At 47.6% G+C, this 21,482-nt stretch overlaps 2 protein-coding genes across 7 annotated transcripts in view; one reads left to right on the forward strand and one right to left on the reverse strand.

Moving 5' to 3' along the window:
• Positions 1 to 1,130, reverse strand: part of frmd8 (FERM domain containing 8) — a 68,985-nt gene extending 67,855 nt beyond the window's left edge. For 2 of the 6 annotated variants that reach the window (XM_069894007.1, XM_069894000.1), the window contains exons 1-2: positions 1,001 to 1,127; positions 377 to 497 (exon numbers count right to left, since the gene is read on the reverse strand). In XM_069894007.1, coding sequence (XP_069750108.1) covers positions 377 to 418 — 42 coding nt within the window. In that variant the 5' untranslated portion in view covers positions 419 to 497; positions 1,001 to 1,127. Of the gene's footprint in view, positions 1 to 376; positions 498 to 570; positions 703 to 1,000 lie in introns of those variants that run through there. The other 4 variants (XM_069894006.1, XM_069894008.1, XM_069894002.1 and 1 more) reach the window with 4 other exon arrangements.
• LOC138742044 (uncharacterized) lies at positions 456 to 20,934 on the forward strand. Its single transcript, XM_069896237.1, has 5 exons — positions 456 to 520; positions 977 to 1,436; positions 11,800 to 11,941; positions 13,676 to 13,743; positions 19,922 to 20,934. The coding sequence occupies exons 1-3, from the start codon at positions 456 to 458 to the stop codon at positions 11,935 to 11,937; spliced, it is 663 nt and encodes a 220-aa protein (XP_069752338.1). The 3' UTR covers positions 11,938 to 11,941; positions 13,676 to 13,743; positions 19,922 to 20,934.
• The last annotated feature ends 548 nt before the right edge of the window (positions 20,935 to 21,482 follow it).

Genomic DNA, 21,482 nt, shown 5'->3' on the forward strand with positions numbered 1-21,482 from the left:
CCCTCCAAAAAGATAGTGGCCACAACCCAGGATATCACAGGCAAAACCCTCCCCATTATTGAGTGCATCTACAGGGAACACTGCCATCAGAAAGCAGCAGCCATCAACAAAGACTCTCACCACACGCCCTGTTCTCATTGCTACCTTCAGGAAAGAGGTCTAGGTGGCACAAGACTCACACCACCAGGTTTATGAACTACTGCTACCCCTCCACCATCAGACTCCTCAATCAATCAGGGATTCATTTCAGGATTTTTGTGCACTTTATTGATTTTGTTCTCTGCATTGCAGAGTTTGTTTACATTCATTGTTTACATATTTAACACTGTGCACAGATTATTTTTTTCACCAACAATGAGCAGTAATTGTGCCACACCTGCAGTAAAAGAGGAATCTCAGGGTTGTAATGTGATGTCATGTATATACACTAACAATAAATCTGTTTGGGGCCCCAAATGGTGGTGAGGGAGGTGGTATGGACCCAAGTGGAGCATCTCCTGCAGACACAGGGGTTAAAAAGGTAACGATTCCATTATTATCAAGTAATACTACATTTAGAATGTAACATACATGGAATTTTTTAACTTTTGTCCACCGCAGGGCAGACAGAGTCGCCACATTGTCCAGCAGCCCCCCCCCCTCCCCCAACAGCACCTGGTGTTCCTAGGCGGTCTCCCCTCAAAATACTGCCCCGGCCCTGGGTGGGGGGAGGGGGGGGGGGCGCCCTGCCTCATCCCACACCTGCCAAAGTAGTGAGGATTCAGACACTTCATTGGCTAAATACAAAGACAATGTGGAGCAGTCCCTGTCACCGGTGTGTGGGGGAAGGGGTACCAAAGTAATGAGGCCTAGGGAAGTTAAAGCCAGGACTGCCCCCACACAGGGACTGAAGCCTAGGGTCGTACCCTCCCTCATCTCCAACCCCCCGTCCACCTCCCCTCCCCTCGACCCCCTCCCACCTCCGGTTACCCCTCAGTCACAATGCCTGCCGGATACTCACGTCTCTCTCACTCCCGAAACTTTCAAAGGGAGCTTGCTGCGATCCAAGCCCGACGCGGCTCAACCACCACTTCCCTCGTCCCTGCGCGCCAACTGCCCCCCCTCAAGCTCTCTCCTTGTGCGCCTGCGCGCCAACTGCCCGCCCCCCCGCTCTCTCCTTGTGCGCCTGCGTCGCCCGGCAGCTTTCCTTGCCCGCCTGCACCTGCGCTCTCGGCAGGCGAGCGCCGACGCCACTCCGCCCTACTGCGCCTGCTCCGACCGGTCCCCTCTTCCGCCTCCCTCCCCGGCGCGCGCTTGCGCACTCGGCTCCAGCCGGCCGGCTGCCGCCCCTGGTTCTTCCCGCCCTTTTCCCGGCCGACTGTTCTACTCCTGCGCGTCGGCGGCTCGCTGGGCAGCCGTCGTTTCCCCCACCACCCCCTCACCTCCCAGAAATGCACGTAAGTGGTTGGAGTTGTGGGGCTAAACAAGAAATTTACAGACGCCGGAGAGGGTGGGGGAGAGGGAGACTCAGCAGGTCACGCAGCATCCACAGGGACCAGAAACTGGGGTGTATCTGTGGGAGATGGACCTATCTGATATTGCGCCCCTGTCCAAATAGCTGACACCCAGCTTTCGGATAACTTTACCATGATATCAGGTCAGAAATGCAGGTCAAGCTCTTTTAATTAACAAATTATGGCAGGACATGAAAATTATAACTGCACCTTCCATGTAAAATGGGTCTGTGGTGTGATCAGGGTCAGAACTCATTGCAATGAACAATTTGTGAAATTGGGTGTTTTGCGGCAGCACCGCAGTGCAAATGGTCGCATTATAACCATCCTTTCAACATTATTATATTAAATATGCATGAAAAGTGCAGCAGTGTCTTTGGTTCATTGATCTTTCAGGAATCTGATGGCAGTGGGCAAGAAGCCGACCTTGTGCCTGTCTTCAGGCTCCTGGACATTCCCCCCATGGTAGCAGAGTGGGGGGGGGGCCTTTGAGGATAGTGGCTGCTTTTTTAAGGCACCACCTCATTTCGATGTCCTGGATGGTGTGCCCGTGATGTCGCAGGCTGAGTTAACAACCCTCTGGAGTTTATTCTTGTTCTGAGTGTTGGCTCTTCTGTACCAGGCAGTAATGCAATCGGCCAGGATGTTCTCCTCAGAACCATTTGTAGAAGTTTACGAGAATCTCTGGTGATGCCCTGAATCTCCCCAGACACCTCATGAAGCATAGCCTGCTGGCGGGCCTTCTTCGTGATGGCATTGACATAGAGGCTCCAGGACATATCTTTGGAGATGTTGACACCCAGGAATTTTAAGTTCTTGACCCTCTCCATGACTGAGCCCTTGATGAAGACTGGGTTGTGTTCCCCTGACTTCCTTCGGAAGTCCACAATCATCTCCTTGGTTTTGCTGATGTTGAGCACAAGGTTTGGAACATCAGTAAGAAGAAAGAGTGTACTGTTGAGCTCAATAATCTCAAAGGGGCTGATAGACCAAGGAAGACTCCATTGCTGATGACAGAATTGTCATCACAATGAAAAAAAAACTCCAAGCGCATGTCCAACAGATCAGAAACACTCTTCAGAGACAGGTGTGGACATTTCAATGACAACTGTTTGCAGAAGACTTCATGAACCGAAATTCAGAGGCTACAGTGCAAGATACAAACCATTAGTTAGCCACAGAAACAGGATGGCCTGATGACAGTTTGCCAGAAAGTATTTAAAAGAGCCTGTAGAACTCTGGAAAAAGGTCTCATGGACAGATGAGACCAAGATTAATCTGTATCGGAGTGATGGTACCACAGTGTGGAGGCATAAAGAAACAGCCCAAGATCCAAGGCATACCACCTCATCTGTGAAACGTGGTGGGTGTGTTATGGCCTGGGCATGTATGGTTGCCACAGGCACTGGGGCACTTAGAATTTATTTTGCTTCTTCCATCAGCAGTTACATCATCAATGAAAATAAGTGCATAGAATCACCTTTAATGCTTTAGCAGTATGTTTGGGATCATTGTCTTGCTTTAGGATGAAGTGCCAACCAATGAGCTTGGAGGCATTTGCTCGTCTTAATCCCATAAGATGTTTCCATACACTCAGAATTCATTTTGCTACTGCCATCAGCAGTTAAATCTAGAATGTGCACTTTAATAACATGTGAATTGTTTGATTACAAATTTAAAACTGTGGAGGACAAGGGCAAATAAAGGAAATTGGACAGAAAAAAAGCTGTTCATCTTAACACTCCTCAACATCCAGTCCCACGTGTTAACTTTGAAAAATAAGAGCAGGGGTGGACCAAGCTCCGAAACAGCTTCTGTTCCATTTTCAGCTTCTTGGATAATAAAAATGTCCATGCCCACATGGAGTGGGATTTTAATTTCATTTTTAATTTAATTTTAATTAGAGACACAGCATGGTAACAGGTCCTTCCGGCCCACGAGCTTGCACCATCCAAATTCACCCATCTGGACAACATTCAACCACATGGGTTGATGAGTGCAAAGTAACATTCAGATCCCACACATGCAAGACCAGTGCTCTCACGGTTTTTCAGTCTGAGGCCCACCTGGCTTCCGACCTAACATGCCATGGCATACTACTGGCAAAAACAGCAATATTTTGAAGATAAAGGCAGCTCTGTAAGAAACTCATCTTTAGAATCAGAATTTATCGACATGAACATATCACAAAATTTGTTGTTTTGCGGCAACATCACAGTGCAAACATTTATATAAACACATTTCAAAATAAATAAAAATCGTTCTGGATGGCTGCCTGTAACTCATGGTGTTCTTCAAGGGTCGGTATTGGGGCCGCTGCTGTTTACAATTTATATTAATGATTTGGATTGTAGTATGAATGGTTTTGTGGCCAAATTTGCGGATGACACCAAGATAGGTGGCGGAGTAGGAAGTGTAGTAGAAACCGTAAAGTCGCAGAAGGATATAGTCAGATTAGGAGACTGGGCAAAATCATGGCAGATGAGATTCAATGTAGAGAAATGTACAGTTGAACATTTTGGCAGTGGAAACAAACAGGCAGAATACTATTTGGATGGGGTGAAAATTCAGACCTTGGATGTGCAAAGGGACCTGGGTGTCCTCGTGCAGGGAAACCTAAAAGTCAATGAGCAGGTGAAATTGGTAGTGAGGAAAGCGAATGCTATGTTGGCCTTCATTTCAAGAGGAATAGTGTACAAGAGTAACAAGGTGTTGATGAGGTTCTATGGGGCACTGATGAAGCCTCATTTGGAGAACTGTGTGCAGTTTTGGGCCCCCTAACTTAGAAAGGATGTGATGTTGTTGGAGAGAGTGCAGAGGAGATTTACTAGGATGATTCCCGGAGTGCAAGGGCTAACGTACGAGAAGCGTTTGGCAGCTCTTGGGTTGTATTCATTGGAGTATAGGAGAATGAGAGGAGATCTCATGGAGGTATTTCGTATTTTGAAAGGTTTAGGTAGGCTGGATGCGGGTAAGATGTTTCCCTTGGTGGGTGAATCGAGGACAAGGGGTCATCATCTGAAAATTAGAGGTTATCCATGTAAAACAGGGATTAGGAAGAACTTTTTTAGTCAGAGGGTCGTGGATCTGTAGAACTCACTGCCACATACAGTAGTGGAAGCCAGATCACTGGGAGTATTTAAATAAGAAATAGACAAATATCTTATTAGTGAGGGCATCAAGGGATATGGGGAAAAGGCTGGAACTTGGAACTAGTGTAGAGTAGTTTAGTGTAGATTTACGGAATAGACTCAATGGGCCTAGTGGCCTGTTTCTGTTCCTTTGTCTTGTAATCTTGTGAAAAAGTCAAAGTAAGGCAGTGTCTGTGGTTCATTGTCCATTCAGGAATCTGATGGCAGAGGGAAAGAAGCAGTCCTTGTGCCACTGAGTGCTTGTCTTCAGGCTCCTGTATCTTTTTCCCTATGGCCTGGGTGGTGAAGGTCCTTTGAGGATAGAAGCTGCTTTATTATGACACCACCTCGGTAGATGTCCTCAATGGAGTGAAGACTGATGTCTGTGATGTCACAGGCCGAGTTAACAATCCTCTGGAGCTTTTTTCCTATCCTGAACGCTGGCACCTCCATAACAGACAGGGAAGCAACCAGCCAGAATGCTCTCCACAGTACACCTGTAGAAATTTTTGAAAGGCTTCAGTGACCTACCGAATCACCTCAAATTCATCACAAGCTGCTGACAAGCCTTCGTGATTGCTTTGACATGAAGGCTCCAGGACAGATCTTCGGAGATGTTGACACCCAGGAATTTAAAGTTCTTGACTCTCTCCACTGCTGAGGCCTTCATCTAATTCAAAGTATCTTATTTAACTTTTCTAAAGAACAAAAAGCATACACTGAATATAAAAACTCTTAATCAAAATCACTTTAATGAGACCTGATTCATAAAGTTTCTTCACCAGTTTCCACGTCCTTGGTTCTGTTGTAAATAATGCACACCTGAGATCTGCCTCCAATGCAGTTTCGTGCCATTATTGGGATGTTTCCTTGAACGTTAAAGGTTATTCATTTACTTGCAATAGTCAAGTAAATTGTAACATATCCCACAGTCACACATCCCATCTGGGGTAAATCTTCAATGAGAATTTTTGTAAAAATAATTTAAATTCAGTTTTGGAGGAGAAATATATTATGTTATAGCGGCAGCTACACTGCTACTGAAAGAACACACAACCAGATGGGTTGAGCTCAGTGAGCAGAAAACTGGTTTATTGATGGCTGCCGGGCTGGACTTATACTACTAGCCCGGACCTGGCTGAGAACCGCGCTGGGGGGGTGCCAACCACTCAGGTGTCACATGGTCTCCCAGCACGGGATTCTGAGCCCGGTGCTGAGAAGAAGAGGAAACCCCCAATGGCGCCATTTTGGCCAGCTGCCCCAGCGTGTGGATTACAAGCGGGACTTGTTCGCCTGCCTAGTGGCATGCTGCCACACAGCCCCCTCCCTCTCAGAACTGGCACCAATGTCCTTTGTAGCTGGGCGGCCTCGCTTTGGGCTGGGCCACAATCACTGGTTTGGTGGGGTCGAGGTGAGCTGGCTTTAGCCAGTCCACAGTAAACAGCTCCTACCCGCCGCCGATGTCCAGCGTGAACGTAGACCCTGAATGCTGGAAAACCCAGTACAGCCCCTCATAAGGTCTCTGCAGAGGTGCAGCGGGCGCACCCCACCGAATAAAAATGTACTCTGCGGAGTGCAGCTCACTGGGGATGTAAGATGGTCATGTGCCGTGTCTGGGCGGCGGTGGGGGTATGAAGGAGTCCAAGTGGGCCCAGAGGTGGGGAAGTAGCTCATACGGTGACCGCTGGGGGTTGTGAGGTGCATTAATGAACTCACCGGGGAGTGCCAGCAGTGTGCCGTAGACCAGCTCAGCTGATGAATCCTTCAGATCCTCGTTGGGCATGGAGCGGATGCCCAGGAGCACCCAAGGCAGTTCATTCACCCAGTTGGGACCGATGAGTCGGGCCAAAAGTGCTGACTTAAGGTGGCAGTACAGACGCTCAACCAGCCCATTGGCCTGTGGGTGATAGGCCATGGTACTGTGTAGCTCGATCCCAACCTGTTGGCGAGCTGTACGCAGAGTGCAGAGGTGAACTGAGCGCCCCGATTGCTGGTGAGGTGATTCGAAACACCGAACTGGGTGACCCAACCGTGCAAAAGCGCTCAGGAGCAGGAGACCGTGGAGGCATCCAGCATCGGGATCGCCTCGGGCCAATGTGTGGTGCGGTCTACCACTGTGAATAAGTAACGGTTGCCCCGGGAAACTAGTAAGGGCCCACCTATGTCCACGTGAATGTGGCTGAACCATTCCCGATGTGCTCGAACTCTTGCATGGGCGCCCTGGTGTGTCTGTGCACCTTGGACATCTGGCAGTGGGTGCATGTTCTGGCACAGCCCGCAATCTGTTTCCGCAGCCCATGCCAGACAAACCTCTTTGCCACCATCCAGACCATGGACCTGATGGACGGGTGCGAAAGGACGTGGATGTGATAGAAGACTTGCCTGCGCCACTGCTGGGGAACCACTGGCCGCGGGGTGCTCATGGAGACATCTCACAGGACGGTGCCTTCGCCACTAGGAGTCGGGAGGTCTCGGAACCGCAGGCCCATGATGGCAGTCCTGAAGGCTCACGTCTCCTTGTCGGACTTCTGGTCCTGGGCAAGCTGGTCAAAGTCAAGGCCGGGTGTCAGCGCGCAGATGGCCAGTTGTGAGAGTGCATTGGTGACCATGTTGACCTTCCCCGCCTTGTGCCAAATGTTGGTGGTAAATTCCGAAATGAAGGAGTGGTGACGCTTCGGGCGAGCCGACTAAGGATCCTTTGCCATCGCAAGCACCTGAGTGAGGGGTTTATGGTTAATGAAGATGGTAAAAGTCCTCCCCTCCAAGAAATAGTGGAAATGCCACACTGCCAGGTACATACCCAGTAACTCTGTCGAAGGCGCTATACTTGTGCTCTTGTGGGTGGAGAAGCCGGCTGAAGAATGCCAGCAGCTTCCATTGTCCATTCACCTGGTGCTCCAGGACGGTGCCGACAGCTGTGGCAGAGGCATCAACGGAGAGCGCCATATGCAGGTCGGTGTGCAGGTGGGTGAGCATGGTAGCCTTTGCGAGGGCGTCCTTGGTGGCCTCGAATGCACTGCAGGCCTCTGGGGTCCAGATGAGCATTTTGTGCTTGGCTGTAATGTGGGCGAATAGCAGCTGCATGATGCGCGCGGCTCCTGGGAGGAATCGGTTGTAGAAGTTGACCATACCCGCGAACTCCTGCAGCCCCTTGAGGTTGTCCGGGCGAGGGAACTCCTTGATAGTGGCAACCTTTGTAGTGGTGGGCGTGGCTCCTTCGGCCGTGATAGTATGGCCCAAGAACTGCATGAACTCTTTCTCGAACTGGCACTTGGCTGGGTTGATGGTGAGGCCAAAGTCAGCCAGCCAGGAGAAGAGGAAGCGCAGGTGGGTCTTGTGTTGAGCCCAATCCCTGCTGGCAACGAGGATGTCGTCCAAGTAGATGAAGATGAAATCCAGGTCCCTGCCCATGAACTCTATCTCCCATGAGGCGCTGGAAGGTCTGAGCGGCGTTCTTTAGCCTGAATAGCATGCAAAGGAATTTGAACAAGCAGAAGGGGTGATGATGGCCATCTTGGGTATGTCCTCAGGGTGCACCTGGATTTGGTGATACCCGTGCACCAGGTCAACCTTGGAGAAAACTTTCGCACCATGCAGGTTGGCTGTAAAATCCTGGTGAGGGAATGGGGTAATGGTCAGGAACTGTTGCCTCGTTGAGCCGTCGATAGTCTCTGCAGGCGCACACCACCAGAGGCTTTCAGGACCAGGTGGAGCGGCAAGGCTCACGGGCTGTCGGAGCACTGAATGAACCCCAGCTTCAGCAGATGTGAATACTCTTCCATCACCACCTGGAACTTGTCGGGCGGGAGCCAGCATGCCTTGGTGTGAAGCAGTGGACCCTGGGTGGGGATGTGGTGGAACACCCATGGCACGGTGAGGCAGCGGAGAACTGTGGCCTGAGGAGGGCCAGGTACTTACCTCAAATTTCCACCAGGAGGCCATGGGCAAGGAGGAAGTCGGCACCCAGGATGGTGGTTAGAAGTGACGAAATGGTGAACCTCCATGAGAACTTTCCCTGGCCTATCTGGAAGTGAACTGTCTTGTTCCCATATGTCCGGATCTCTGTTGCATTGGCCACATGGAGGGGAGGTCCTCGAGGTCAATTCCTGGACTCAATGGCCATGGCTGGGATGACACTGTTCTGGGCCCCAGTTTCGATGAGGAAGCGCTGGCCGCTGACTGAGTCCTGCAGGTAGAGGTGGCTGTGTCCTTGGCCAGCCGCCGCAGCCATTAACAGTGGCCAACCTGCTCGTTTCCCAGGAATGAGCAGGGCTGATGACATTTCCGATCTTGGCTCCCCAGTGCTGGTGGCAGGAGCAGAGGCCCGGAGCGGATGCCGTGCCCCTGGATATGCTCTTGGTGGCCCCTGCAGGGGCCGGGTGTTCTACCGCGGTGCTAGGGGCAAGCTTTGCGTGGTCATGCCCATGCCTTGTGACCTGCTGGACTGCCAAGCCCTCTGGGAATTACTCGAGCCATAGCTCTTGGGCCTTCTAAACAACCTTCCTCGGGTCGGTAAAGCTCTCTTGGGCCAGTAATGGCTGGATGTCCTTGGGCAGATGGTCAAGGAAAATTCGCTCAAAGAATGGGCAGTTGGTGTGATCACCCATGAGTGCGAGCATCTCGTCCATCAGCTCCACCGGGGCCCCAAAGCGTCGAGGTGCAGCATCCGAGCGGCACGCTGGCACCTGGATAGCACTCGCTTGATGGTTCCATATTTGTCTTCGGCGGGCGGGTACTGAACAAGGTGCAGCACATGTTTGGCAGTGGCCTGGTGCAGGGCGGTGACCACATGGTAGAATTTGGTCGTGTCGAATGAAATCTGGTGGAGGTGAAACTGAGCCTCTGCGTGGCCGAGCCAGGTCTCCGGCTCCTGAACCCAGAAGTCAGGCAGCTTGACGGCTATAGAACTGATCTTAGGTTCATTCATGTTGGGTTCAAAGACGTTTGAACCAGTCAGGGCCACCAATTGTAGCGGCAGCTACACTGCTACTGAAAGAACACATAACCAGACGGGTTGAACTCAGTGAGCAGAAAACTGGTTTATTGCAGGCTGCCGGACTGGACTTATACTCCCAGCCCGGACCTGGCTGAGAACCGCGCTGGGGATCGCCAACGTCACTCGAGCATCACGTGGTCCCCCAGTGCGGGCTTCTGAGAAGAAGGTGAAACCCCCGACGGTGCCATTTTGGCCGGCTGTCCCGCCGCATGGATTACAAGCGGGGCCGATTTGCCTGCCTAGTGGGATGTCGCCACAATGTCTTACTTTATAAACAGGAGTCTTCTGAGTCTTGACTGAAGAACCACAGTCATTGATCATGGTTTGGATTTGAGAACAAAGATCCAGGAAGGATTGAAGACATGGGCATGTCCTTCAAGCCTTCACAATGGATTTTGTAGGTGGAGTGCATTGAGTGCAGTACTAACCCCCACCCTTTACACCCAGGGTTTATCTGTCAAGGCCTTGCACGCTGGGATGGTGACAGCCAGGTCCTCGGGTCGTCAGTGTTACGTCGGAGTGTCCTTCTCCTAGATGAATGGCCTGATGAGGCTAATGAAACCCATCTTCCTGGGTTTGAAATCAGAGGTTTTCTTCTCTTAGGCTGGCTGCCAGCCAAGGCTAATGAGTCCAGCCTACCCATCCAGTTATATTGCCAGACACTCAGTCATGCCATGACATTACAAACTCAGTGAAATCGGGGAACACCACAAGAAGGTATTGCTATGGAGGTAGGAGAGGCCATTTGCAGTGACTTCCTGCCTAGAAAGCTAGACAGTGACCACACAGTTATCACTTCACTGATAAAGGAGAGGCGATGTATTACGTGTGTACTTTCCCTGGGTGAGTGGGACCAGGCCCACCTGCTCCCAACAGCAAGCAGTAAGAAGACTGAAAATACACATTTCTGAATCGGTCTGAATCAGTCTTGTGTGAAGGTCAGATAGGAACTGTGACTGAGTGCCAAGCTACATATATTGAGAGATGGCCCGATGACCTCACTGACCTTAGTGGTAGATCGCTCACCAACTCCCGCCGCCCCAACACGGCTCACCTGATAGGACTGAGACATGACCTCAGACCCACCCTGACCTCAGTGGGTTTGGAAGTCTCCATGGCCCACATGGGGATACACTGTTTCCCACCAGTGCACCATGGGGATTAAGGCCTTCTCAGAGGAAAGTGCACTGACTGGCTGCATCACGGTCTGATATGATAATCCCTAATCATAAAGCCCTGCAAAAGGTAGTGGACACATCCCAGGGCATCACAAGCAAAACCCTCCCTACCATCGAGAACATCTACAGGGAACGCTGCCGTTGGAGAGCAACAGCGATCATCAAGGATCCACACCAACCAGCACACACTCTGTTCTCACTGCTACCATCAGGAAAGAGGTACAGGTGCCAGAGGACTTGCAACACCAGGTTCAGGAATAGCTGCTACCCCTCCACCATCAGACTTCTCAACGACAAACCCCATCAGGGACTCATTTAAGGACTCACGCACTTTGTTTTTTTTCTCCTCTGTATTGCACAGTCAGTTGTTTACATGTGTACATTGTGTAGTTTTTTGTAACACTACCAATAAGTGGTAATTCTGCCTTGCCCGCAGGAAAAATAATTTCAGGGTTTGTGGTGGTACACCACTGGCCTACTGCAGGGGGCAACCTCTATACCTGCAGGAGTGTACCGCTGGCCTACTGCAGGGGGCAACCTCTGTACCTGCAGGAGTGTACCGCTGGGCTACTGCAGGGGGCAACCTCTGTACCTGCAGGAGTGTACCGCTGGCCTACTGAAGGGGGCAACCTCTGCACCTGCAGGAGTGTAAGGGGACAGGACAACACCTGGCCGGCTGTCAATCAGTCAGCCTGAATGGATCAAACCCCACCCAGATGGGTGTCAATCACCCTCCAGGATATAAGCCTGCGCCGGCCTCCCGAAGTTTCACTCAGAGTTTCTGCAGCTACAGCCAGTCTGGCTCTGTGGAAGTCTTTGTGGATTAAAGCCTGTTGTACAGTCTTTACCTTGTGTGTGTCTGATTCTGGCTAACAGCGCACCACAGGGTTATATGTGATGTCATGTATGCACTCCGACAATAAATCTGCAAAAAGATATCTGAGATCTTCTTTCTCACTTTCACTTTAGGCCAATCTCTCTTATCTACCTCCACCATGCAGGTATCCCGAGGAGTAAGAAACAAAGTCTGCAGATGCTGTGATTGTCATAAAAACACACAGAAGTGCTGGTGGAACTCAACCAGTCTCGCTGTGCCCAGAGGAGGTATTGCTGACATTTGGGAACTTCATGATATCTAATTGGGTAAGCAGCCGTTAAAGTTTCCATGCCTTGTCAAACCTTTAGAACAAATTTCATGACCACAACCATGTTAAAAGCAACACATTATTCGTTTTGCAAAATGTAATAACCCAGTTAACTCTAGGTGTGCTGCCATCGTGCAGTCAGTGGGCCTGCTAACTGGTCAAAACTTTCTGCCTGCAACCTGTTCTCTGTCCTTGATCTCAGCCAGTGGTCGGGCTAGTTGCTGTCCATCTCCCTTTTTTCCACAACTCTGGCACCGGCATTCTATAACCATTTGCTTTGATCAAGTGTTTATGACTCTCCTCATGGACCCGAAGAAATATGGTGGTCCCTGTTAATAAGATAAGAAAGTAACATTTGGAATGTGGTATAATTTAGTCACACACAAGCTTCATGTTCCTTTGTACCCAAGAGGTAACCTGTGTGAGATCCAAAGAACATTCTGTTTTTATATTCACGGGACTCATTCCTTGTACATTTTATCTTCCTGAGCTTTGTCACATAATTTGGAGAACTCAAAGCTAATGGGAGATCAGCTAAGGTTTTCCTTGATAAGAGCAGTGTGGGGCCTCACAATGATCCTCCCTGCTTTCTCTCACAAAGCAGCAAAGCATGTGAACATTAAATAAAAATGGATCTGTCTATATTATTCTACACTAGGCCGATCTTTACTTCCACACAGAATTCTAGGGACTTCAAACTTTCAAGCAACAATTTTGTAAAAAACATAGCCACCATTTAAAATCATTATAAAAAGCTCACAATAACGGAGACTGTCATATATGCCCTGTCCTACCGCCTGCTCCTAATGCCAGTGACTCCACACAGGCTCTAAATGGCCTGTTAAAGGAGCTGACAGTGTTTTTTAAAAATCCTGTAACCAAGGGTTCTGTGCCCAAGAACTTGGATAGATATATGGATGGAATGGGTACGGAGGGATATGATCCTGATGCAGCTCAGTGGGACTATGCAGAGCAATAGTTTGGCACAGACTAGAAGGGCTGAAGGGCCTGTTTCTGTGCTGTAGTGTTCTATGGTTCTTAGCTGTATGAAACAGCATCAGCTTTCTCCCTGTCTTGGCTTAGGCTGTTGTCAGCTCAGTCAGTCAGCACATTTTCTAAAGGCAGCTTTCCCCTCCCCTGCCTCCTTTCTCTTTCTTTTCCACCTTTCCGTTTCTCTCTCTCTCTCTTTCTCCCTTTTCCTCTCTCTCTCTCTCTCTCTCTCTCTCTCTCTCTCTCTCTCTCTCTCATACACACACATACAAGAGCATCTCATAGCAAGGGCTCTACCAAGGAATCTGTCTGAGAACACCCACCCTTGCCAGCTTCCAGTTACGAGCACTTTGAGATTGTATACCCCTCTGCTTGGTTTGTGTGTTGGGGAGGCGCTTTGAGTACCTAATTGCACCCAGATTAATTTAAAACATGATCACCGCCAAAATATTTATAGTTGTGATATTCAGAACTTCTTGGCAAACGTGCCATCTCTCCATCCCACTGTGATTATTTTTGTGTCGGATTGCAGTTTTTTTTTCTCCACAGGTCTCTCTCGCTCCTCTATCCAAAAAAAAAGAGATGATTTAATGTTTAATTAAGTAGGTGGCGTTTAGATTGGGATTTCCAGAGGAATATCTTTCTTGCTGAGTAGGCGGGATTAAAACAATATTATGCTTCAACCAGCCATCAGTCCCAGAAAAATTACCTGAGGTTGTCATAACTGTACTCCTGATTGCAGGCTGCTTTATTTGTCCAAACTGGCTCCCAAGTATGCCTGAAGCTATTCATCTATTGTTGCACAGTGAGGTAAGCCTGCTCATTCTCCTCGATATTTATTTCACAGAAGTTTTACCATTATTTACTTATGCTGAAACCGCTCCAGCTTTGCACCTGAGGTTAGACGTTTGCAAGCAGTTACCATGTGAAAACCCTAGCTGACTCTTATATAATGATATTCATTTTATGAGGGGTAATATTTATTTATATATAATTCTCGGATACAAGTTGGATCCGAATGAGTCTGCCTGAATGCATACATGTTATAAGGGAATTATTACCTCTTGTCTGCCTTTGTACAGGCCATGTGTGCCTTAATGTGTTCTATACTTACAGTATATTGTATGTGGGAGAAAGAAAAAATAGTTGAGTGAAGCCCTGGTGAGCTATGAATTTAAAAGCAAATGGTTTATAGTACATGGCAGTTGAAAGGGAATAGTTTACACCATTTGATTCAATGTGTCTCTGTTTTAGATCCTGAATATGTATAATATCCAGCAGGTGAAAAGAGAACAGTTCTCTGATGCTGTGCAGCTTCTATGTGTCTCAGTGGCACCTGTAAATGTACAGCAAAAGGAAGCTATTCTCTCCACCCTGGTTCTATTCAATGCTCATAGGCCTAAAGGAGTCCCGTATGTGCATTGTACACAATTATTTCATTTAAAAAAGATCATATTCTGTCTGCATTGTCTAAAATCTAAATAACATGAACTACTGAATTTTCCAACTGACTCTCCGACCATGCTGTGGACACATCACATGTAAAATCCCTCGCCACCATCGAGAACATCTACAAGGAACACTGCCGTCAGAGAGCAGCAGCAACCATCAAGGGTCCAGCACATGCTCTGTACATGCTAATACCATCAGGAAAGAAATCTCAGGGCCACAAGACTCACCCCACCAGGTTCAGGAACAGCTGCTACCCCTCCACCATCAGACTCCTCAACCACAAACTCAATCAAGGACTCACTTAAGGACTCTTACTTTTGCACTTTATTGATTCTTTTTTCTCTCTCTGTATTGCAGTCAGTTTGTATACATTTCTTTATTTGTTTACATGTATACATTGAGTCAAGTTTTTTTTCACTGCCATTAAATGGAAATTCTGCCTCGCCCACAGGAAAAAGAATCTCAGGGTTGTATGTGATGTCATGTATGCACTCTGGCAATAATTCTGAAATCTGACTCTAATTTCAGGTATTTTCCATCTGTCCTTTACCTATTCCCATTTTCCTAGCCCTTTCCAGTAGAAACTTTTCTCTCTTGCTCCCGTCTAAACCCAGTGGGTCTGGAAAGGCTTTAAACACTATTAATGCTTTTCCCAAGCCTCTTAATACAGGTGTCTGCCTGCTGTTTACTTATATGGCAAGGTTGGCATAACGGTTAGCGCAACGCCTTTACAGTACCAGCAATTGGAATCAGACCGGGGTTCAAACCACACGCTGTCTGTAAAAGGTTTGTACGTTCTCTCGGTGTCTGTGTGGGTTTTCTCAGGGGGCTGCAGTTTCCTCCTACCTTTCAAAAACGTACTGGGGGTACGTTAATTGGGGGTATATTGGAGGTAAATTGGGGAGCTAAATTGGGGAGCATGGACTCGTGGGGCGAAATGGCCTGTTACTCTGCTATATGTCTAAATAAAATAAATAAATAACTTGAAGAAGAGCTCAGGTCATAATGTCAGTTATATATCTTAACCTCCTATGGATCTTCGAGAACTGCTAAATTCCTCCAGCATTTCTGTGTTTTTATTATGCTACACGTCGAAAGGTGTAAGACCTACTGAGTTCCCCCAGCATTAATGGATAGACTTTTTTGGGGTCCCAGTAAGCAACAAGACATACAATGCTTGAACAGCATTCAAGAAGGAACACGAGTAAATGTGGAAGTAAACAGTCTCAAATGTACAAATGCCATGTTTAAGCACATTTGGATGTTTTCTGTTACAAACCACGATATAAATCTTATTTTTGAGTGATACATCTGGCAGCTACAAAGACGATACATGGGCAAGCTTGGCTGGTGTTGAGAGATTTACAATTAGCACCTGCAAACCAACCTTTTGCAACTGGTAAAACACAGGATTTTGTTGGCACCAGTGGTTAAGTGAAAAACACATAAATGCTGGAGAAACTCAGCAGGTCAAACAGTGCCTTTTTGTAGCAAAGGTAAAGATACCTTTTGCAATTCATGCACAAGCACTCCCAAGTCTTTCTATACGGCAGCATGCTGCAATTTTCTTTGGCTTGGCTTCGCGGACGAAGATTTATGGAGGGGGTAAAAAAGTCCACGTCAGCTGCAGGCTCGTTTGTGGCTGACCAGTCCGATGCGGGACAGGCAGACACGATTGCAGCGGTTGCAAGGGAAAATTGGTTGGTTGGGGTTGGGTGTTGGGTTTTTCCTCCTTTGCCTTTTGTCAGTGAGGTGGGCTCTGCGGTCTTCTTCAAAGGAGGCTGCTGCCCGCCAAACTGTGAGGCGCCAAGATGCACGGTTTGAGGCGTTATCAGCCCACTGGCGGTGGTCAATGTGGCAGGCACCAAGAGATTTCTTTAGGCAGTCCTTGTACCTTTTCTTTGGTGCACCTCTGTCACGGTGGCCAGTGGAGAGCTCGCCATATAATACGATCTTGGGAAGGCGATGGTCCTCCATTCTGGAGACGTGACCCATCCAGCGCAGCTGGATCTTCAGCAGCGTGGACTCGATGCTGTCGACCTCTGCCATCTCGAGTACCTCGACGTTAGGGGTGTGAGCGCTCCAATGGATGTTGAGGATGGAGCGGAGACAACGCTGGTGGAAGCGTTCTAGGAGCCGTAGGTGGTGCCGGTAGAGGACCCATGATTCGGAGCCGAACAGGAGTGTGGGTATGACAACGGCTCTGTATACGCTTATCTTTGTGAGGTTTTTCAGTTGGTTGTTTTTCCAGACTCTTTTGTGTAGTCTTCCAAAGGCGCTATTTGCCTTGGCGAGTCTGTTGTCTATCTCATTGTCGATCCTTGCATCTGATGAAATGGTGCAGCCGAGATAGGTAAACTGGTTGACCGTTTTGAGTTTTGTGTGCCCGATGGAGATGTGGGGGGGCTGGTAGTCATGGTGGGGAGCTGGCTGATGGAGGACCTCAGTTTTCTTCAGGCTGACTTCCAGGCCAAACATTTTGGCAGTTTCCGCAAAGCAGGACGTCAAGCGCTGAAGAGCTGGCTCTGAATGGGCAACTAAAGCGGCATCATCTGCAAAGAGTAGTTACCATTTAAATAATATTCTGATCTTCCAGAGTGGAAAATCTCACATTTATCAACATTGTTCTCTCTTGCACATTATTTTATCCTATCTATAGCTCTCTGCAGATTCTGTATCTTCTATACAACCACTAATTTTTGTTTGTACTCAGCATCTGATGCCTATCATGTCAGTGTCCATTGATAGTCGTTCACTGTCGATGGATTCCAGTTGCCCCAATACTGCTTTTCCATGGTCGCCATGTCCTGGTGAAACCTTTCACCATGTTTGTCACTGACCGCACCAAGATCAGCAGGGAAAAAGTCCAAGTGCCAATGCAGAAAATGAATTTTCAACGACATGTTGTGCTTCATGGTTTTGTATGCTTGAAACATGCTGTCAATCAACTGGATGTCGTTTGGTAAATGGGTTATATCTAAAGAACAGTACATGAGAGGAAAATGTTAAGGCAAGTTTTGAGATCAACAGCTCAAAATCTATAAAACACATCCCAAACTGTTCATGAGCAAATCTTTGTTGTCCAGTGTAATGGGATCATTACAGGAAAAAGACTGAAACTACAGTTGTCTGATTTAAGAGCAATTGAGCCCTAGGTGACTATTCATTTCCAGTGGTCAGGGGCTCACAACTCAGTATAGCACAGCCTTGTTCTTGGTAATGCTGTTTGCTTAAAAAGAAAATAGCAGCGCTGCCGTTACAGAAGCTCCGGCAGTGCCACCGCTGGTGCTGACCAGTGGAGACACTGTGTTTCCCCCCCCCCCGTGGGGTCAACTGCCTAGTTTGACTGCTGTTGGCTCAGTACAGGCTTTAACAGCCGACAGTGGTTTTATGATCCTATGATTAGTAGCATCCATGAGGGGTTACAGATTCTGGGGAAGCAGAGGAATGATGGAGGGCAACAGAAAATGGGGACACCACCCGCTGTTTGAGAAGGAGAAGCAGAGGATATGACCCACAGGATGGTGACCATGGTGGTGGACCAGTGAGGGGTTCTGCGGCTGAGGAACAAGTAGGCAATGGGCTGTGGGTGACTCAAGGCGAGGAACCCACGCAGGCCGCTGGAGGCTGCGGTCAAAGAACTTACACCAGGTGGCAGCCTGCTGGAGATTGGCCTAAGACTGGCTGGAGAGGTACCAGGTATCAGAACCGGGACGCGAAAGTGTGCCAAGGGTGGTGAAAGCTTCCTGATTGTGTCCAAGGTTTGGATCTGGTGCTCGGGCAGCTGATGGTTTGACAGTCTGTGTGACTGTGGGAGCTTCAGAAGCACTGGAGGTGAATCTATGGACACTCAAGGACTCTTGGGGGTTGGGGGGGGAAATCTCTCTTTTACTTCTCTTTCTCTGATTGTAAGAGGCACTTCATGCAATTTCTGCCGATAGCGAATCTGTCTGCCTTACAGCAGATGAAAGCAGTTTCATGTAATATGACACTTTTTATTGCCTGACAATAAAGAAATCTTGAATCTTGCTTATTGTCCTCCTTGTTTTCTGTTCTGTAATGTTCTATGGTTCTATGGCTGAGCGACATTTAGTCATGGCTGGATTGCTCAGTGAAAGAGTGACAAGGTGAGAAGGATTAGAGGAGCTAATAACTAATCCCAACGCTAAGAAAGATTGTTCTCCTTGATCAGCTGTTCATTGAGATTTAAAGCATGCTCAACTACTGTATATATGTGTGTAATAGTCAAGTTTTGTGGACCCATTTTTATGGTAAAATTTAGGGCATCCTACCTTTGACTGCATAATTTGAGGCATCATGAGCTTGCATGGGCTGGCGGGCAGCTGGGACCAGGTCGGTTAGGAGGGCAGTGGGGGCCTCGGCGAGAGTCAGAGCGTAACGAATTCCAGTGGGCAGGCAGCCGGGGTCAAAAATAAGGGGGGGGGGGGGGGGGTTTGACTTTTACATGTGATATATGGAAAATACCAGATTTTTGGGACAAAAGTGGTATCGAATATCACATGAGGTAATTACCGGGTAAGCTGAGGTTCTCAAGAGCTCCTCCCTTGTCTATTTCCAGTCCACAGTGAAAGATGCTGAAGCCTCTGACTGATTGTTGATTGAGCAGGGAGGTTATGCTGCAACTGTACAAGGTAACGTTGAGGCCTCATCTGGAGCACTGCACGCAGTTCTGGTCTCCTTACTTGAGGAAGGATGGACTGGCTTTGGAGGTGGTGCAGAGGAGGTTCACCAGGTGGATTCAGAGATGAGGGGGTTGACCTATGAGGAGAGATTGAGTCATCTGGGACTGTACTCGCTGGAATTTAGAAGAATGAGAGGAGATCTGATAGAAATGTATAAAATTATGAAAGGCATAGATAAGATAGAGGTAGACAAGTTGTTTCCATTGGTGACCTCGCCTCAAGAATCAAGGTAGTAGATTTAGGACAGAGGTAGGGAGGAAATGCTTTTCCCAGAGGGTCAAGTCAAGTTTATTGCTATCTAGTTGCACAAGTGAAACCTGATGAAAGACCATTCACCAGTCCATGGTGCAAAACACAACCAGAATAGAAATAAATACATGAATATTGTTTTGTGAATATGAGAGTCCCAGACAGTTAATGAGAGCAGTTCCTTTGGTCATTCAGTATTCTCACTGCCCAGGAGAAGCAACTGTTCCTCAGCCTGGTGGTGCTGGCTCTGATCCTCCTGGATCTCTTCTGAATGGTGAATCTTTGATATTCTTTGTCCCTTGAAGCAGTGGAGGCTACCTCAGTGAATCTATTTAAGACAAGATTGGATACCTTTTTACATAGTAAGGGAATTGTGGGGGAAAAGGCAGGTGGATGGAGATGAGCCGATCATCAGATCAGCCATGATCTCATTGAACGGTGGAACAGGCTCGATGGGCCAGATGGCTGACTCCTGTTCCTATTTCTTATGTTCTTACTGAAATGTGCTCTTTAGCACTTTACTCTTTACCTTATGTTTGTCTAATGCAGAGCAAAGTGAAAGTAACCTTTCTGTTTTTCACCAGAAACTGTTCAAGCTGCAGCGGATTTCCACTAGAATGGAGCATTCTCTGGACACCGAGCTCAAAAGTGGGTGGGACTGCAAAGAAGATCGGGAGGAGTCAATTCTAGCCCTGCTGGGGATTATTGGGACGATCCTGAATTTAATCGTGATTATTTTCGTCTACATTTATTCTTCTGTTTAATGGAAGCATGGCTTCAGAAATGGTCTGGCTCAACTCTCTGTGACCAAGACTTGCTGCCTGTCCACTATGTTGGCTCTAACTACAGCAGTAATGAACAAGCTTCACCTGGAGTCATTTCAAGATTATAGCACATGGATGATGATTGAGTTTTCACCAGGAATAGGCTTTGGCTATTCTAATTATAATTGCAGCGCAAAGCAAGAATCCGGACATCTTTGACTACTCAGAAGCATCGGGCTCTTCGTTGATTCTCATTTACAGTGTAATATAAACAACACTTCTTCACATTCTCAGGTTGTATCCTGAAGGAGTACTTCTGAACTATAGTCACAGTGTGGGGCAGGGAAACTGAGACTTTCATGTGCCATTGTTTTTGAAGTACAATAACTTAAGGCAAAGAGGCATTGGGATAATCATGATGAATGGCTAAATCTGTTTGTGTGCCAGTGGAGAAGCAGATTACCTTGAAACTCTCACATTGCAGTTGCAAATTCAACATACCAGGGCGATGAAAATCCCAGGGCTCAATAAATTTTTAACTATTTATTCACCCAGAATATGCAGGGAAGCAATGTGGTCAGGAACCTCAATATAGAGTCAGAAAATAGCAGAGTGCAGTAAGAGACTATCGTGTAACGACGGCCCATTGACTGAGTTGACTAATTAGTCCAAATTCCCTCCTTCTAACCTTTAGACTGTTCATGTTTCTCTTTTAATTTTCCTTTTGAAATTTTAGTATGTTCAAGCAATGCATTGTAGATCAGAACGTCACTGATTTAAAATGAACTTCTCTGGTTCTTTTTTGACTCGAACTATCATATAGGATTATGAAGGGTATGGATAGGATAGATGTAGGAAGGTTTTTTGAGCTGGCCGGGGAAACTAAAACGAGAGGACACAGTCTCAAGATTCGGGGGAGTAGATTTAGGACAGAGATGAGGAAAAATAGTTTTTCCCAGAGAGAAGTGAATGTTTGGAATTCTCTAACCAGGGAAGTGGTTGAGGCTGCCTCATTAAACCTATTTAAAATTCGGTTAGATAAATTTTTACATGATAGAGGAATTAGGGGATATGGGGAGAAGGCAGGTAGGTGTTGGAGTTAGGACATAAATTAGATCAGCCATTGAATGGCGGAGCAGGCTCGATGGGCCATTTTTGGCCTACTCCTGTTCCTACTTCCTATGTTCCTATGTTTCCTATTCAACCACTGTCAACAATTTTTTTCAAAAGGTTTACTTCCTTCAAAAGATTTGGAATTATGATAAACAACTGAGCACAAAGATAATTTCAAATTTGCTGCATCACGTCAGAAATTGGAGAAATGTTAAATTAACTTTGAATTTAGCGGGTTTAATCCCATAACGATGCTGACACCTTGTGT

The sequence above is a fragment of the Narcine bancroftii genome, chromosome 8 (genome assembly GCF_036971445.1).
Source record: "Narcine bancroftii isolate sNarBan1 chromosome 8, sNarBan1.hap1, whole genome shotgun sequence".
Classification (NCBI taxonomy): domain Eukaryota; kingdom Metazoa; phylum Chordata; class Chondrichthyes; order Torpediniformes; family Narcinidae; genus Narcine; species Narcine bancroftii.

Excerpts from the sequence above, each read along its gene's own strand:
- LOC138742044 (XM_069896237.1), top strand. The coding sequence starts at position 456 with ATGGTGGTGAGGGAGGTGGTATGGACCCAAGTGGAGCATCTCCTGCAG. Across the intron at positions 521-976 it reads CAGACACAGGGGTTAAAAAG|TCACAATGCCTGCCGGATAC; the intron begins GTAACGATTCCA and ends GTTACCCCTCAG. Across the intron at positions 1,437-11,799 it reads CTCACCTCCCAGAAATGCAC|GTATCCCGAGGAGTAAGAAA; the intron begins GTAAGTGGTTGG and ends TCCACCATGCAG.